This window comes from Prunus mume, linkage group LG6 (assembly GCF_029339155.1).
Source record: "Prunus mume cultivar Tortuosa linkage group LG6, ASM2933915v1, whole genome shotgun sequence".
NCBI lineage: Eukaryota > Viridiplantae > Streptophyta > Magnoliopsida > Rosales > Rosaceae > Prunus > Prunus mume.
The window spans coordinates 7075822-7094349 of NC_142703.1; the positions used below are offsets into that span (position 1 = coordinate 7075822).

The 18528-nt window shown below is 39.1% G+C and overlaps 3 protein-coding genes across 3 annotated transcripts; 1 reads left to right on the forward strand and 2 right to left on the reverse strand.

Moving 5' to 3' along the window:
• Positions 1-2958: 2958 nt before the first annotated feature.
• LOC103334073 (transcription coactivator) lies at positions 2959-8431 on the reverse strand. The gene is given in 12 exon segments (XM_008236999.2): positions 2959-3679; positions 3682-3763; positions 3993-4209; positions 4329-5770; positions 5772-6672; positions 6760-6804; positions 6948-7017; positions 7130-7214; positions 7317-7418; positions 7685-7789; positions 7929-8018; positions 8139-8431. Coding segments are annotated over 12 exon segments (3696 nt in total). The 5' UTR covers positions 8223-8431; the 3' UTR covers positions 2959-3206.
• A 1039-nt stretch (positions 8432-9470) lies between these two features.
• LOC103334042 (Late embryogenesis abundant protein (LEA) family protein) lies at positions 9471-11078 on the forward strand. The gene is made up of 3 exons (XM_008236967.3): positions 9471-10003; positions 10124-10343; positions 10786-11078. The coding sequence occupies exons 1-3, from the start codon at positions 9798-9800 to the stop codon at positions 10999-11001; spliced, it is 642 nt and encodes a 213-aa protein (XP_008235189.1). The 5' UTR covers positions 9471-9797; the 3' UTR covers positions 11002-11078.
• A 1243-nt stretch (positions 11079-12321) lies between these two features.
• Positions 12322-16979, reverse strand: LOC103334041 (alpha/beta-Hydrolases superfamily protein). Its single transcript, XM_008236965.3, has 5 exons — positions 15728-16979; positions 14362-14880; positions 14009-14068; positions 13423-13839; positions 12322-13304 (listed from the first exon to the last, which is right to left on the reverse strand). Exons 1-5 carry the CDS (start codon positions 16439-16441, stop codon positions 12726-12728), a joined length of 2289 nt encoding a protein of 762 aa, XP_008235187.2. The 5' UTR covers positions 16442-16979; the 3' UTR covers positions 12322-12725.
• Between the last annotated feature and the right edge of the window lie 1549 nt (positions 16980-18528).

An 18528-nucleotide genomic window follows, 5' to 3' on the forward strand; every position in this document is an offset into this window, starting at 1 on the left:
CAAGAAAATTGGAGGTAGCGGTTGGTGTTTGGCTGGATTTGTTATGATGCTCACAATGCATTTTTGACTCTATATAAAGAACTATGATGCTTTCTTTAGATCATATGAGGCTTTCTTTGACAATACATGCGTAGTGATGAGATGTGTTTAAATGGTTTTGCAGTTGGATAACTGGTTGGATCTATTCTAATACCCATATTACGTTTTTGACTATGTACGAAGAACTATGATGCTTTCTCTAGATCATAGGATGACTTCTTTGACAATACCTACGTAGTGATGAGATGTTGTTTTAAGGGTTTTTTGGTTGGGTTTTAGGGTTGTCTATTTCGTATAAGTTGTTTGACTCTTCTGTTTAGTCAATAGCATGAGTGGTATTCTTTTCTACCTCGGGGTTTTGTTTGATCTATGAAGGTTTTAATGAGGCCACCGTTAATATGCAAATTCCTACCATGTAATGTTCCTTTCGATTTAATGAAATACAATCTTTTCTCAAAAAAGAAAAAAAAAAGAAGAGAAAAAAGCTAATAGAGTCATTAATGTTTACATTTACAATAATTGTCTCGACTAAAGTGAGCTATGTAAGTGGTGGTTAAAGTTGAACTAAAAATAACTCATTAGATTCACTTTCATGATTAAAAGGGCTGCCTAACACCAACTGACCATTTACACAAGTCATGGCGCTGATGCATTTAGGAGGAATTCATTTTTCTGTTCCTTTCATTTCCTTGCAATACGAGTCTCTTTCTTTTATCATGAAAAAGAGGCAAAAGAGGGACCACTTTCTAAAAATTAATGTAATTTTTCATTGAGTTAGGCCCGTCGGCCACTAAATTATTATATTTGATATCATAGTATTTCATTTGTATTATGTTTGGGCCCACTAAGAAATTAACACATAATTAAGTTGGGTGCAATGTAGCATTTCCCACTCATTCCACCTTGAGAAACACATGAACCAAGACGATCCCAATTATATCACATGAGATTTCCAGTTATCGAGAATCAAATGATCTGCATGCAGTAAGTTTTGCAATTGCGAAATGGATGGAAACTTTATATAAAAACTGATGAGGGTACGTACGTAGGGTAGGGACATTTGGATAAGGGCAAATTGCCACATGCTCTTGGGTCTTGGGCGTTGAAAAGTAGCAGAACAAAACAGACAGAGCATCTGCTGCTAATAATCAACAACGATCAGCGAGCCTGTAATCGCGCTCTTAATTAACATCTCGCTTTTGTTAAGACAAAGTGATATTCGATTTCTGCAAAATTGCAAATGGTTGGTAAGATAAAAACACAGATGATATGATGATGTGATGCAAAACACCCCATGTTCTAATTATGACAACCCACTTCCATTCCCTGTTCTAATTAGCTGCTGGCTGGCTGTGTGTGACAGTGTGTCTGTCTCAAACCCTACTTTTGCCATTTTCAAAACAGAAAGAAAAGAAAAGAAAAGAAAACCTTGTTGAATGAATTCATTAAGTATTCCTGTTTTAATTCTATCTATGAATGGTGAATCCCATCTAAAAACTTCGTGGCCATAGCTGGCTGAAATTCTATTATTCTTAGTTCCGCGTGACTCTGCAGCATCCGCAGCTTAGCTACTCATTAATAATATATATATATATATATATCTATGAATTAAAAAGTACAAACAAACAATTCTCTGAGAAAACAAAAAGAGAGAAATTAAAATACTGACGAATGCCCACTTGCCCATTGGTGGGGAAGTGGAATTAAAACATGCCTAGCTCGCACGCACATCTGTATCTCTCTTGATTATCAGCCTTTAATTTAAACTCTCAAATCTGACCTTGCCAAGTTGCTAGTAATTGATTGTCTGCTGCTACAGGCTTAGAGGGTAACAGCAGCAGGCTCATGAATATATATATGCAAGATCCACTCACATTCACATTCACAATTTCAGCCTCAGAAGCTATATTAATTGTTTTCAATTCCTCATTTCATTTTAATTAAAAGTATATTTTCTTGCGGCGAAAGAAAGGGTGGGCTTGCATTGCTTCTCACGAGGGCACCATTTATTTATTTATTGATTCCCCCTACTGTTATATTATCTGTATACTTTATTTATTCTATTCCCTAGTCAGACTTTGAGCATCTCGCTCACCCCTCCTACTTTTTATCATTCATACTATTTTTTAAAGGATACTGATTTTCCCACTTTCTTTTTATCCACTTACACTTCATTTTTTTAAAATTGTATGTTCTTGCTCCGTTTTTGTTCACTTACACTCCTTTTTATCTTATAGTAAAAAGTATTAACAAACAAAGGGAATGTAAGTGAATAAAAGAGGAGTGGAAAAATCACCACCTTTTTAAATTATTAATTTTGATCTACGAATCAATACAGTACTGGATATCACATTTTAGCAAATAAATTTTTGTATTTTTTGACTTTACTACTGGATTATCAAATTTTAGGGTTTCGTTAATGAATTTTCGCATTTTGGGTTACACTAGTGAATTGATGCATTTTGGAGTTTCATTAATGAATGTTGCATTTTAGAGTTTCGTTAATGAATGTTGGATTGTTTATTATTTTTGCCTAAGGGAACTATGAACATAGCGAAAAAAAGAAAAAAGAAAAAAAAGAAAAAAAAAAGGGGGCGGGGTGAAATAAAAACATAGAAAAAGAAGATAAGAAACGAGTAACAAAAAACGTAATAAGCTCATTTCAGCCCAGCCCAATAGGTTCAGCCCGATCTAACTTGGTGGGCTTGAGAAAGCCCATCTAACTCTTGAGAAAGCCCTGGAATGAGCCTAAGCTTTGAATTATTTGTACCAACCCAGCCAAATATTTTCTCTCTCCTAGTTTAAATTTAGCCCAGCCCAAGCTCATAAAATTTAGGCTGGGCTAGCCCAACCCGGTCCATTGACAACAATGCATAAACCAAAAACAACTGCCCTTCCCATGTTGCGCGTTAGAGCATCTGCACAAACAACTTTTGTGCATTCATCATATCAAGCCATCGTACAATCACACCTCCGAAATTAACTGCAATTTCAACACCCCCTATACAAGCCACTAATAATAAGGCTCCAACTGTAAACAGAAAAAAGAAAAAGGCAAAAAAGATGCAATTGACAGTAATGCATTGCTAATCAATCTACCAACTCCATAACTTAATCTACAAGACCAAAATAAAATTGAAAAAATTGCTCCCGGGAAGAGTGAACAATCATTTGCTCTTACCCTTTTTCCTTTTCTTGGAAGAGCTGGTGCTGTTTTTGCTCCGACTACACTTTGGACAAAACCAATCACCCTCCGGAACATCCTCAAGTGGCGGATTACAGCAGTCAATATGAGTACCAACCCCACAGCCAACAGAACCACTTTCGTTGCCACATATCAGCATCACCTCTCCTCTCTCTACAGATCCGCAGACCATGCAAGGTATATCACTACTACCAGAATTATCCCGAGGTGCAAAAATGTCTTCGACAATCTCTTCTGCCCTCCTCTGCAGCCTCCCAAACGAATTTTCTGCCCATGCATGAGTATTGTGCAGCACATGTCTTTCAAGTGGGTACCCAGGTTTGCACACATACTCAACCAAGTAATCTGTTGCAACGCAAGGTATCTCATGTTTCAAGAACTCTTGTACCCAAATATCGACCCGTGGCATGCCTGGGCTGACAATGGCAAAGTCGACCCTGAGTCAAGGAATCGAGTGTAAGGAGGACAAGTTGCCAATATTGTCCCGTCACCAGCCTTCACAACACGCTTCAGAGTATCCTGTTGAAGATGAGAAGTGCATTATGAATATTCTGGTTAACAATGGCTTATGAATCAACCGGGGTAATACTTATTCTCTGGTCAGCTTTCAGTCCATTTCAGGCAATAATATCCCACACCGGTATGGAAAAATAATTTCTGAAAGATATCTAATTTTTTTTGGCAAAAGTTAAGGCTTCTGCATCAGAAAAATGTAAAACATGAAACTAAATTTGGAAATATCACATACCAAAGGTGGTGCAATACATTCACCGTATATGATAATGCGCATTCCATGGAAGGCACCATGGCCTGTTCTCTCTCTCAAGAGCCGCCACTTCCTTGGAGCCTCCAAATTGATTGCACCGTCTTCACTAAGGCCATTCTGGTGCCATTCATAAGGTTCCTCTGCCAAAAATCTTCCTGCCTGATTACTAGCTGCCAAATAATCACTCTTAAGAATCCACCTGCACTTCATATCGAATCGTTAAACCATCCATTTGCACTGGAAAAATTCAATTAGCTGACCCAAAACTTCTCAAGAAAAAGGACCTTTAGGGCTTCAGTAATGATATAAGGTATGTACCTTCCAGATGCTGTAGCAGCGAAAAACTTCTCTGTCCTCTTTATTGGACCTGGAGCTATGAAGTGTGTTGCCTGGTAAGACCAGTGATGAGAATCACGGCAACATCTTCCTTTCAAACACCTGATAACTTGCCGAAAGTCCTTTCTTTGAAATTTGTCCCCACTCAAAATAAACCATACAGGTTCAGTTTTAACTTTGCTTGGAGCCTTCCCCTTTGGTATTGAAGAATTTGGACTGATCTCTACAGATGTCTGATTTATCTTCAATGGAGTTATATTAGATTTAACCGTTGATTTTCCTGCTTGCTGTTCGGCTGTACTTACAGAGTGATCCCCACAAACAATCGGCCTGTTTTCCTTCATTTTGGAAGAGTTCTCTAACTTATTTTTGGGCACACTACAGCGCTTAGATTTGCCTGCTATTTTTTCCAGTTCCTTCTCTGTCTCCCCAATATTCTCATTCTGAGTATCTTCCTCACAGACAAATTTCTTAGGTTTCATGACATCAGCCACAGCAGGAACAGCTTTAAACTTGGTTTTACCCAAAGCACGCCTTTTACCCTTGTTCTTCTTTCCTTTGACACCGTCTCCTTCTAAGCTTGACTCAACTAGCAAGGAAATCCTGTCAGAGACTGTCCTTTCTCGTTCATTTCCATCTGTATTTTCTGCTGAGGCCATTGCATCACCATGAACACAGGCATCAGAGTGATCCGATATCTGCTGCATCCCTTTGCATTTCTCTTCGGTAGTGACACATTTACTTGTGGATTGAACCCCTATAGCCTTTGCTTCATGAAGTACATTCTCTAACTTATGTTCACTTTCTTCCTCAGGAGCCTCAGTTTCATCATCCATAGATTGAATATTATTCTCAGCAACATCTGCAGTCATGGTAACATCTTTTCCCTCCACCTCCTTTGGGGGTTCCGCAGTAGCACCTGGATAAAGCATGTCAAGCTTCATAGCACCAGGGGATTTCTCATGGTCCCCTGAATTTAAATGAAAAGTGGTATCATTTAAGGAGGCATCTTCACCTAAGCACACAGACCCCTTTTGGTTAGCAGAAGTTAACTGAGGCCTAGAAACCAGGATCTTCTTGGAAATCGTCCTCTTGCTTACTGATTTTGTATCTAATTGATTATTTCCATCTTTAAGCAAGTTCAAACCAGCAGGGTCGTTGGAATTATTAGTCACTGACTTTTTGTTATTTGAAGACAGACCCTCAACATCTTGATGCTGATTTTGCAGTTCCACTGTTTTGCTGACTGCAAATGTTGGTTTTTCCACAACACAATCTACAATGCCAGGCTTGCTCGATAAGCTGGACTTTCTTAATCTTTGAAAAGTGGTTAGAGGTGTTTTCTTGTTGCCATTTCCATCTTCCACTGTCTCAGAGGTCACAGTTGCAGAGAAAGGCAGATCACATGCCAATGGCTTCCGGATAAACAGTAGATGATTTCATTGGTGAAGTATCAGCATATGAGCTTTCTACAGCATTCAAATTGACAGTCTTATCCAGAGAGTGGTCATCATTTCTGATGACATAATGGCTAGTAGTCTCATATGAACCATCAACCATAGATGTTGGCTTTACTTTTGGAGATTTATCACTTGACGAAGGACTACAAATAAGGCCTGCTTCTGCATCATGATTCATCTTCTGTGATTTGGAGCTACCATAAGAAAGATCCATCGTCCTTTTCCGAGGCAATATACCACTTGATTCTTCTCCATTCTGTGAATGAATTCTTTTTAAGGGGACTTCAACACAACTGGAGTCAATTTTGTTATTTTCTTGATCTGCCTTAAAGGTATAAGAGGCTAAACCAAATTTGGCATTTGATTTGCAAATGGGTACTTTAGAAGACACACTTCCATTGCTTGATTTATCTCCCACGTGCAGTGGAAGTGTTGACTTCAATGGGGTTTGCCTTGAGTAGCTTAGGGTCCTAGCAGAGTGAGCAGGCCTTTCAGGAGTTCCAAAATTAGATGTCAAATCATCTCTCACCTTAGGATCTGGAGTTCTGTGATGTTGGTCATTTAGCTCACCATCTGCATTCTGACAGCTTACTCCGTTGGAAACATAAGCATTAGAAAAACTTGAGGCTTGACCTAATTTATTCTCATTCTGAGGAATCAATACATGGTCCATAGCATTATAAAAATTCATGGGAACCTTAGGCACGTCTCCTTCTGATTTAGGCATTCCAGATGTTGCTGGGGGACTTTTTATATTAAGAGGACTCTTATACATGTTTCTCCCCCCAGATTGCTTCATAATGGTGTTTTCGGCCTCATCTTCTGAATCTCTAGCCTCAGCTTCCATCATCTCCATCTCATAGCCACTGTCGAAAGAGATTAGAGTTCAGCACAAACACTGGCAGACCTATAAAGAACAAGTTATTTCCAAAGTGTACACACAACCAACTCACCTCTTGTTATAATCATCTTCAGGAAGGAGCGCCCAATCCCTTAAGCTGAAGCATTTATAAAGGATCTTAGATAGGAAATAATAATAATTCATAGTGGTGGCAACTTTTTCATATTGTAACATTCTGAAAAGACATCACCTAATATCAGAATTTGAAAACATAAGAGAATGAAGAAAACATGAACTTACCAATCTTCCAACCAGCGATGGTTGACCAGCTTTATCTTTGGGATTTTCTTGGCAAGTTCATACTTCTCCCCTTCAGATATAACAACGAGTTGTTCTATACCATTTAAGCACTTTTGACATAGAAGTACAAAATGTAAAGAGCTGAAGAAGAATTCATCACAGGAAATAAAAGAAAACCATACCCTCAAATTTGTAGCATATGAGATGAGTGACTTTGTTTGCCACCAAGGGCTTAGAAAATTGAGCACCCATTAAACCCACCATTGTCTGATAAAGAAAACAGAAAGAAATCATGAGATAGGGTAAACTCATGAAACAACTCTCCAATAGGGCCTGTATCAGAAGTTACAAAAAAGTAGAAATGTGTACCATAATGTCATCTCTATCTTGTCGCTGATATCCAGTCAAGCATACAATTAAACTCTTGGCATCCGGAATACCATTCAAATCTTTAAGAGGTCTGTATATAATCTGTGCAAACGACTATTATAAATACAAAACAGTATGCAAATAGTAATATATACGGATTTCCTGAAAATGTTTTGAAGCTATGCGTTCTTAATAAACATTGCTTAGCTTACAGTATTAGTCAAATGAATAAGTGGCAAGCGTCACTGGGAATGGGGACATGTTGAAGAAGCTAGATTCGGAAAAACAAAAGAAAGGGGCAGAATGAATGGTATGATCGTAAAATGATAAGGCAAATCAGAGTGAGAAAGAGGGGATAGAAAACTCACAGAAGTAGACTCAACGGGCACTCCGACATCAAAACTATGATGAACCCATAAAGCCGTGACAAGTGTTTTGCCGTCATTTCGAGCAGCAACACATATGGGATCATCCTACGCACCGTATAATTGCAATGCAAAAACAGTTTTACATTTCAATTATTAACAAAATTGTAGGAGCAAACATATAGTAGCACAAAGTTAAAACGTCAAAATTGTAACTTGGGAAGCAATGACAAGAAAATCGACTTACAAACACAGTTTTATCCACAACCACATGACTGCAATTCGGGGAATAGTGGCCGACATCCACCGCGCCACAACCCACAAGCTTAGATCGAACCTACGCCATATCAATTAACACAAAAGTGAACAAGGGCATAACATCATATACGTGTAATACATGGAAATTTGAAATTTCTAACTTGTAACTTGTACGAGAGAGAGAGAGAGGAAGGAGGACCTTTTGCTCGTGAAGGGGGTCGAATCCCAAGAGAATGAAACGGACGCCGAGAAACGTTTTCGACGGAGAATTGCCCTCCGACATTGAAATCTGAATCTCAACACTTTCTCTCTCTCTCACAAGTTATACACCTAATACATCCCCAAAAGCCTACCCTAACCAAACCTAACCTCAGAAAAATAAAACAAGGTGAGGTGTGATAGTGATTCAAAGGCTGGAGAAGACAAATGCTTCTTTCTGCTCTGTCGTCTCTTGCTAAAAGCCCAAAACGAAACTTGTAGAGGAAGACTGACTGACTAATTGGGGGTAATGAAATTATTTATTATTTTTGGTTTATCTATAAATAATAATAAAAAAGCGGGAGAGAGAAGGGAGGGAGGGAACTCAAATTCTGTTTTCTTTTTTCTTTTTTTGAGTTTGGTGCAGTGGCGGGAGGACTAAATTGTGCGAGTGCTCCACGTGTAATCTACCGCATGACAGATGTTGAACACGTGTCACTGCCTACGAGAAGAGAGCCCAGAAACCCAAATGAGAACAAGTCCGAAGCCCATAATGAAACTGTTATCGGCTATTTCTGTCCGAAGCCCAAATGAGGTTTGTGGTTGTTTAAGAGTGCAATCATGATCTTGCACTTGTTTAACAGTGCAATCACAGATCATCCAATCCAATCCAATATCAATTGGATGGAATCGGATTGAATTGACAAATTTATAATTCAATCTATGTTAGATCGGATGGAGATTGGTGAGACTATATTGGTTTCGAACCAATATACACCCCTATATACGGAGTGTGAGAATGTTAAGGTGAAATGTCCCACATCAAAAATTAAGAAACCTAGCAGGGACTGAGAAATAGCCCAACACATAAGCTTTTACAAAGTCTTCTAACTTTCCAATATGGAACATTTTCACATTCACATTCTCACACTCAAAACGAAAAATAAAAAGGGACCAAATGCCTAACCTAATCTAAACTCAAGAAGATAGAAGAAGGTGAGGTGTGATGATGAGTGATTCAAGAGCCTAAACTAAAACAAAACTTGTGAAGGAAGTATTGAGGCAAATGAAATGAAATGACTATTATTATTTATGCTTGGCCCAAAAAAAAAGGTTATTAATTTAATATTTTTTGTGATCATATTTGGTAACTAAAAGCGGGAGAGAGAAGGGAGGGAGCTCAAACTATTTTGTGATTTTAGTGCAGTGGCGGGAGGGAGGACTAAATTGCGTGAGTGCTCCACGTGGAATCTACGGGATGACAAATATTGAACACGTGTCACTGCCTACGAGAGAAGACGAACAACACGGAGCCCGAACCGAAGCCCATGATAACTAAACTTGTGTTAGGTGAATCACCAACCGCCCACTGGATGAGTTTGGTAAATCGAAGGGTCATCAATGAGTAACCCATTCCATTTATTCGACGACAATTCAATCCACTCCAGAAGAGAAGAGAAGAGAAGAGAAGAGTGAGGCTGGGTGGCACTGGCGGTACTAGTTGGTAAAGCTTTGCTTACGGGTCCGGGGTCCTTATATCGAGTTCAATCGTTCGTTGTTGGGTTTGGTGGTCTTCTCGTCTTCTCTTCTTCCTTCCAAAACCACTACAACCCTAAAAAATAAATAAGCCTTTGGGTTTGCAAAATTTGAATTGAGCGAGATGGCTTGGTTGACTCGATTCCTAGCAGCCGTGGCTTTCTTAGCCATCGGAGTGATTTTCTCCCCGGAGACCTTTGGATCCAAATCGGATGGTCTGAATTCACCCACCCTCTCCACCTACCTAAAACTGGCTCATCTCCTCACCTTCTCCACCGCTTTCGGTGCGGCTCTCTGGGTTACCTTCATCGGCGGCATCATCATGTTCAAGTAGGTCACCTTTTATTTTCTTCACCTCATTTTTTCCATTTCAATTTTTTTTTCAATTTTTCTGGAAGGAAATTGATTTGGATTGGATGGGATGGGATATGTGGTTATTATTGAAATTAGGAATCTTCCGAGGCATCAGTTTGGTAATCTTCAAAGCAAGATGTTTCCAGCGTATTTCTCAATGGTGGGGATCTGCTGTGCAGTATCAGTAGCCTCGTTTGGGTATTTGCATCCCTGGAACTCTTCTTCCGTTGCCGAAAAGTACCAGCTCGGCTTTTTGCTCTCTTCCTTGGCCTTCAATCTCACCAATTTGTTCGTCTTCACACCCATGACCGTCGAGGTGACTTTTACTCTCTACTCTTTCCTTCTTTTAATGTATCTTTGTTAATTGCTCCTTGCTAATTTATACTTGCTGCTTGCTAATTGCTACTTGCTGAGTGCTAATTGCCACTTGCTACTTGACAATTGCTAAATCATGTGCATTTTATTCCATAACTTGACAAAATATTAGCCTAGCTACCAGATTTTTCATTCTTGTCTATCGCCAGGCAAAACTAAAACCAATCTGTGACTCTGGTTCAAATTCAAATTAGTGCTTGTTTTACCAAACATGTATATATATAATAATAAAAACCTGGTTGTGTGTTTATTTTGTTAGTAGCTGACACGCATATAACAATGAGACTGGTAATTTGTTTTGATCTTAACTAGAAACTGCTCTGATTGCACATGTTTGTATAGCAGCATGTGATAGTGCTCTGTTAATTGTAATTGTGGTGCAGATGATGAAGCAAAGGCATAAGGTGGAGAGGGAACAGAACATTGGGGAAGAAGTTGGGTGGTCGAAAAATGTTGAAGTGGCAAAGGTAAACCCAAAACTAGCAGCCATGAATAAGAAATTTGGGATGATTCATGGGTTATCATCTCTAGCCAACATCATGGCCTTTGGCAGCCTTGCTATGCACTCATGGTACTTGGCTAGTAAACTTAATCTGTAACCAAATAAAACAAGGAAGGAAAAGAAGAAAAAGAAAAAAAGACCCCAAGTTTCCTTTTGTTTGGGGATTGGGGATTGGGGAATAAAATAGTAGGGCTCTCTATGCTTTCTTCTCAGTTTGATTCAACGTTATACATACAAGAATATGATTATCTCCTTTGTCTATGAAATATGATGCCTAAGCAGTGTGTCATATGATATGACCAGTGGAAATGTGAGTTTATAATGAAGATGATATACTTTCGCTATTGTTTAGCTATTTTTACTCATGCGTCAGCCGGAGTCTGTTGCCCTGGCCCTATATTGACGATCAGTAATTACTAATTACTGAATGAGATGGGAATAGCCCAAAACCGTTTCTTTTAGTTTAGCAGTTTAGCAGTAATAACAATCACTGCTAAACTGAAATTGGATTTGGTTACATGCTAAAATCATTGTAATGTGCCCTAACATTGACATGTATGGAATTCAGTTTTTCTGTATACACTGTCTGAGGCATCTCCAAGTCTGTCACTGAATGAATGTCTCACGCTAGTTTACTAGGATACTCAACAATAGCATTTGCAGCCTAGCTCGCTCTTTTTCAAAAGAAAGGATCCTCAACAATAGATGACATGGCAGTGCTAACTAACTGCCTGCCTAACTTAACTGGTATTAAATATGTAATCTAAAACTTGCAACTATATTTTGGGCATTTGAGTGGAAGAAAACCTGTAATTTCAACTCAAGGCGGGTGTAGCAAGTATGTATACTCTAATGTGTAGACATTTTGTAGTTATTGTGTACTCGCATTTATAAATTATATATGTATTTGTTGATGTACATATATCATATATGTATACTATACTATAGGCAAATACATTATTCTTTCCCAAACACGTAACAGCTCAGCTGGGTTGGGCAGTGCTGTGTTGGATGGATGGGCAGGAGGAAGGAACTTTACCCAGCCATTTTGGACTGGGAAGCAGACTAGTAGCACTGGCACACACATATAGACACCTATTTTGTCTCCTCCCAGCTCCAGCTCAATGTCATTGTCAATTTGTCATGCACCCACCCACCCACCCAACCCTATTGACTTGGGCTCTGGCTTCTCCTTCTCCTTGACTACTTCGTATGTTAAATCTGACCTGAGTGAATATCTATCGTCCGCACAACTCCATCGCGTTCAATACGACTCAAAATGGTGTACATAAGTCAGTCAGTCAAACATCTCGTTTTCAAATCTTTTTCCATATTGCTTATTGCGTTTGCTTACGCACTTGGATAAAATTACAGATCAATGTTAATTGTTGATTGAGTCGCATCAATTTCACTGGACTAGAGCTAACCCTCAGAAGAATTTCAGGCCAAACAGAAAACAACATAAATACATACCAAGTTCTATGGTATACGGTATCTAAATAAACTCCAACTCAAAATGAACTCCACACGCACATCTTTGAGTAGCACTAATATTTCCTTTCTATGCCCCATTGATGTCCTGCTATTTTCTTCACATACCACCTCGACATTTATCACCTCTCAAAAATGTGATATAAACAAACAAACAAACAAACGTACACTTGGATCGTATCATTGGATGGCTTTCTATTTAAAGAAGAAAAATGAATAAAGAATCATCTAATTGTCCAGCCAGCCATGCCCACAACCCTTCCAAGTTCCTTTCCAACTATCTTAGCCAAAGTAATCACAAACTTCACTTGTGTGCCAACCTCACACTGGTCACCGCAAACTGATCACGCTGTATGCCCCCAACAGTAACAGTCGCACAGGTACCAGAAGCACCACAAACAAATGCATATGCTGCGATGCAACCAGCCTACTGAACCGTTTCAACGACTCTTTTCCCGTTTGTAGCATGCCAGAAAAGTTGAACTGCTCATGCCCCATATTGAATGATGCTTCAGGCCTTCCCACAATCACACCTCCATGCACACTACGGAGAGCTACGAGGGGCCACCAAACCTTGCGGCGCTGCTGTCTCCTGGCCTTCCTCATCTGGTTAAGCTCTTGGCGAATCACCTCACGAACAGATTTTAAGTATGAATTCACGTCATGATCTCTTTGAATGGTTCCTTCCGAACCATATGCAGACCGATCACTTAGGATCTCAAGTGGGTGTGGTGAGTTTAAGAATACCAACCGTGCATCTCGGAGCTGCTTCTCTGCATCACTGGCATCTGACAACGGACAGCTTAGAAGATATAGACCACTGCCTGAAGGAAGAAGGTGATGGTTTGGCGAGAATTTTTCATCTGGTTGAAGAATCAGGAGCTCCCCCATCGGAGAGTACAATAGCTTCTGTTTTTTAAAATACGAAAATGATCAGATATATCAGATGCAGGGGAACAATGAAAGAATTGACTCAATGTTATTCTATTCTCCTGGTTTGATCTTTCTGAAACAGTACAAGTTCTACCTGGTTACTGAGACAGGGAAGATTCCGAAAGTTCCCATTTAAAGCCTTGAGAAGCTCTGCCACATGATTTGGATAATTGCAAGAGAATGCACGGGGTACAATGTCTCTGTGCAACATAATAGCCTGAACATGACTCCGTGGTAATCCAAGTTTGCGAAGCAGTTGATCACCTCCACACATGACGGATGGCGCACCAAAAGTTATAACAGGAAGTAATGAAGAAATTGGCACTTCAAGTCGTATAAGCAACATGAGATTTATTAGTAGTGCTAAGCTTCCCCCTAAAGAATGCCCAGTAAAACGAAAGGTTGCATGGTCACCACGAGATTTGAGATGGGCATGGACTTCAGGCAGCATCTGTTCATAAATCCCTTTCGCAGCCTCATATATGCCTCTATGCACAAGCACATCCAGTCCCTATAAAAAGCAGATGCATTCAATAAGTAATCACCTAAAATCATTCATCAATCTTCCTCAGAACAGTTCAATTGAAGCATCAACATCTTTGTTTTTTTCTCAATCATCTCTAACAAACAGAGTAGATACTAAAACTAGAAAAACTAAACATATTGTGAAAAGGATTAACCTCAAACTGAATGGGCTCAAAGAGTAGATTTGCTTGCCAGGATGCCAGTGATTCAGAACCCTGCAAATCAAAAATATTTAAAGTCAAATATAGAAAAGATACTAAATATTATGAAATAAAATGGGCTAACAAGTAAATCATATAACTGGGAAAAATGGCAAAACTAGCCATCTGAATATACAATGTGTGCCCTTTGTTTTAACCGCTAACAGAGAAAATTATTCTAAAAGCCCCAACATGCTTAAGCATTTGAGATACATAAATATTGTACAGAGCATAAGGCAGGCCCCTCTGGCAAATGCCTATAAACCTATAGCAGGAGGAAATATGAAACAAATTATCAGTCTGCATACCTGAATGACAAAGAATCTGGTGCCTCTTTGATTGTCATCGCATATAAACCACTCGCAAGGTGATGAACATGTTGAATTTAAGTCATCTGCAACAGCCTGCTTTACTTCTTCCTTTGCAGCAACCACAGCTGTCACTGAGTCAGTGGTTGCCATTAAGGAAGCCACTTCTGAGTTCATCCTATTAACAACGTCACTTCTTCCACTGCTTTCTTCAGGTGAGTCTTTATCAGTCTCAGCCTCAGCCTCTGAACATTTGGATGGAAGTATGCTCCTTGTATGAGAATGCAGATACGAAGCTGCAGAAGCAGCAATCTGATAAGCAGCAGATGCACTTATTCGGTATCCGTTGTTCTTTTGCTCCTTCCCTTCTGCATCTTCTTCCCTGTCTTCCTCTTGGTTTTTCCCTGTTTCTTGAATTTCAGCTGACACTTGATCTTTCTCAGTTTTAGCAGTCAGTTCCTTCTTCTCTATCGACGAAGTAACAAAGCGCAGACCATAACGTCTTAGGAGATTTCCTGGCTGAATTTGAAAATAGAGAAAATTAAATTCTTATGCATGTAACTTTATATGGGAATTTAAAAGCTTGAATGGTGAATTAGATACATGAGATGGTTTATCAACAAAAACAGATGATATTCAAGAGTAATTCTCCAACTTACAGTAAAATACAACAATATCATAGGATAAAGATCATGAACCTGAGGTTATCAGGAATGCAACGTATTCAAGCGAGGAAAGAATGCAAACTACCACCCCCAACCAAAAATCAACAGAGCACAAAATTTCTGTGATTCTATTTTATTTACATGATTAAGCTTTGATGCACCAATATTGGGTCGCTGCTTTTATGAAAAGAAAGTTCATATGTAAACTAAAACCTTCCGGCAATTTCTAAATTAATGTCCAGAATTCAGATGACAAAATCTTATGAATGAACCCATTTGGCTTACGAGTAAGAAAGCAGGATTGACAAATTTTGGAGACATTAAAGATGAAATATCCGTTCTATAAAAACAGAGAAACAAAAGTAGAATTTCAAAAAAGGTGGCCAAATTTGACTGATTGATCAGGCGATCAAATCTGAAACAAGAAGAAAATTGCTGGATTCTCACGGAAAAGCAAACATTCTTTACCCTGTGAAATTGTTCAGTTTGAAAGTAGGAATCATTTCATAAAGCCAAACCAAAAAGAAAGCCACATGAAAGATCCACATCATAACAACGGAAATCAAATCAAATCGAACCGGAAATTGTAAGTTGGTCTTAAATGTTCACCCAAAAGAAAAGCCCCTATCTGTCCCCTGAATCTTACACAAACCAAATTGGGAATGGGAAGGGGAAGGGGAAGGGGAATGGTGTGTGCGTACCTGGATTTTAGGAATGGAATATGCTAAGTTCCCCATATACGACATTTGAGCGTACAACCTCGCTTCCGCCAACGAAACCTTCCGAAGCAACCTCGAGAACGAATCTTTATCAAACTCAGCCGCCGCTGCATCATCTTCGTCGTCTGAAACTCTACAACAATCATTTTCGTCATCATCTCCCTCAGAGCCAGGCCCATTTCCGTCATCACGGAGAACGGTTTTCTCATCTTCCCTGCGAAGCTCTGCAACACCACCACTACTCTTACCACCCCCCTGTTCCTCTCTCCCTCTCCGCAGAGAGAGAGACCTCACGTGCAAAATTTTCAAGACCCAGTTGCCACTATGACCGTCCGACTCCATTGTCGCACTCTGGCCCTCCTCCTCCTCCGCCTCCGCCTCGAAAGGGACGGCGTCGGCGTCGTCGAGAGGCATCCCATTCCCGTTGTAGGTGGGTCCACCTCCTCTTGCTCTTGATCCTCCAGGCCATAAAGACTGCAAGGGGTGCTTGAACGAGAACCTAGAAAAGGGGGTCGTCTTCTTGTGAGCCGTGGTTGTAGTGGACTTGTCTACCCCGGCAGTGGAGGTGGATCTCCCAATGGCGCTCACCTGAGATGGAGATGGGTTGGTACGGATGTCGAGCGCTGCAGCTGCTGAAATCGTGGAAGGTATCCCATGTATCCCTGACGCAGTTGTTTTCAAACAAAGGCCATCCATTTCTGACTCCCTGCCTGATTATTCCTTCCTCCTTTATATACAGTTGTTCTGATTTATGGGGGATTTTGGTTTGCAAGACAAGTGAACGAAAAAAAAGATTAAAATAAAAGCTCAAACTTGAAAGGCTATTCAATCACAAACAGAGTGTTGGAGTTTTAAATAGGATCGTCTCTGTTACTTCGACAGGAAATGAGAGAGAGAAAGAGGGGCCCTTTTAGAGAGAGAGGGAGAGAGAGAGAGAAGAAGCATAAAAAGGGAGAGGGGGTGGGGTGGTTTGGGCATGTAATTTTGTAGTTTGGAAAACCCGAACTGCTCACCAACTTCACGAATCACTCTCTTTTTTGCTACCTTCTTTTTCGTGTATTTCTCTTCCTTTCTTTTCCTTTTTGGTCCCATAAACAGAAGATTATTCATATAAATAAGGATACAAAAAACTCTAGAGAGAGAGAGAGAGTTTGGGTAACTTGTCCCCGGAAGGAAGGAAAGGAAGTTGGTTTTGGTTTGAAATAATTTTGATTTTGATAGGAATACTTACTAATAGGTTATGCATGTATGTAAGCCAATAAGAATAAATTGTTTGTTCTCTCACATGCCATGCCATGCCATGCTATGATGACACATCACATCCACATGGGTGTCGGCTTGTGGAAATGTGAAACAAACACACCAATATGGGTGGCAATCTTAATATGAATATCATACGTAAGCGCGTGGTAGGAGTCTCTATATCTAATCTGCCTATCTGTTTCTGACTAAACTCGAAAAGCTATTGCAGACTTGCCACGTAAGCGGGTGCACATTATTAATAGTAATTAGTAGTATTAGTCATTCAGCTAAATTCTAAAATAGAAAAATCCCATGTATCCACGGGTGACGTGTCCGCAAAGCTCTTATCTCTCTCTCTCTCTCTCTCTGCACACAGAGACAGAAAACAGCATAGTAGCAAATGAATACGTCTCCTGTACGTACTTTACTCTACTCCAAAATACCTGTCGCGCTCTCAAAAAAGTTTCATTTTGAAATGTGTTTCTTCTTTTTTCTTTCTTTCATTTCTTTTGATCAAGTGATTATTTTTATATTTTTCCTTTTAGGCTTATTATCACAAAACATCCCTAAGGTTTAAACTATCAGATTGCATCCTTAATTTTTTTATGTCACTTATGGTCCTTAAGGTTAGTATGACAATCACAAATGTACATGTTATATTCATCAAAAACTCTATTAGTTTCTTGACGCAGATACATATATATCACAAAACATCTCTGAGGTTTACACACTTATCACAAATGGTCTATACAAATTTTTTTTAAAATTTAAAATTCATAAAATTTTAGTTTTCTTTTTAAAATTATTTATAAATGAAAAAACCATTTATAGAAGGATTTTAATCTTAAAGACCATTTATGAACCCTAAACCTTTAGTTTTTTTCATTTTTCAATTTTATGAATTTTAAATTATTTTTTAAAAACTTCATTAGTTTGTTGATGTGGCATATATATGGAGCTTACAACTACAATAATATAGTGTCACATGTATTTAAAATTTAATATATATTTTAAAATAATTATAATTCATAAAATTTTAAAAAGAAAACAAAAATGTTATGAATTTTAAATTTAAAAAATTAAATAATTTCGTAAGGACCATTTGTGATAGATGTGTGAACCTCAAGGATGTTTTGTGATATACATATATGCCACGTCAGCAAACTAAATGAGTTTTTTGACAGAACCTAACAGCATTAACCATTTGTGATCATGCATAATAACCTTAAGGACTACGAATGACAAAAATAAATAAATTAAGGATGCAATCTGATAGTTTCGTAAACCTTAAAAACGTTTTGTGATAATAAGCCTTCTTTTTATTTGTTTCACGGATAGGCGAGGTCGAGGCACGTAAGATTAAACTATAATAAATGTAAATGTAATGTTGGTGGATTTGGAGTTGGAGTTGGAGTTGGACCTCCCCAAGCAATTTATTAGCCAACAACAACGGCGACTACGACTCCTCCTTAATGTTGGGCCTGGCCTGCCTGCCGTGGGCTGGGAGTGGGACCCCTTCCTTCATTGAGGAGCTCATAAGA

What these genes read in the sequence shown, in the direction of transcription:
- LOC103334042 (XM_008236967.3), top strand. Translation starts at nt 9,798, where the DNA reads ATGGCTTGGTTGACTCGATTCCTAGCAGCCGTGGCTTTCTTAGCCATC. An exon ending in GGCGGCATCATCATGTTCAA is followed by an intron (nt 10,004 to 10,123) that starts GTAGGTCACCTT and finishes TATTGAAATTAG; the next exon opens with GAATCTTCCGAGGCATCAGT. An exon ending in TCACACCCATGACCGTCGAG is followed by an intron (nt 10,344 to 10,785) that starts GTGACTTTTACT and finishes ATTGTGGTGCAG; the next exon opens with ATGATGAAGCAAAGGCATAA.
- LOC103334041 (XM_008236965.3), bottom strand. Translation starts at nt 16,441, where the DNA reads ATGGATGGCCTTTGTTTGAAAACAACTGCGTCAGGGATACATGGGATA. An exon ending in CCAGATTCTTTGTCATTCAG is followed by an intron (nt 14,069 to 14,361) that starts GTATGCAGACTG and finishes TTTGATTTGCAG; the next exon opens with GGTTCTGAATCACTGGCATC. An exon ending in TTGAGCCCATTCAGTTTGAG is followed by an intron (nt 13,840 to 14,008) that starts GTTAATCCTTTT and finishes TGCTTTTTATAG; the next exon opens with GGACTGGATGTGCTTGTGCA.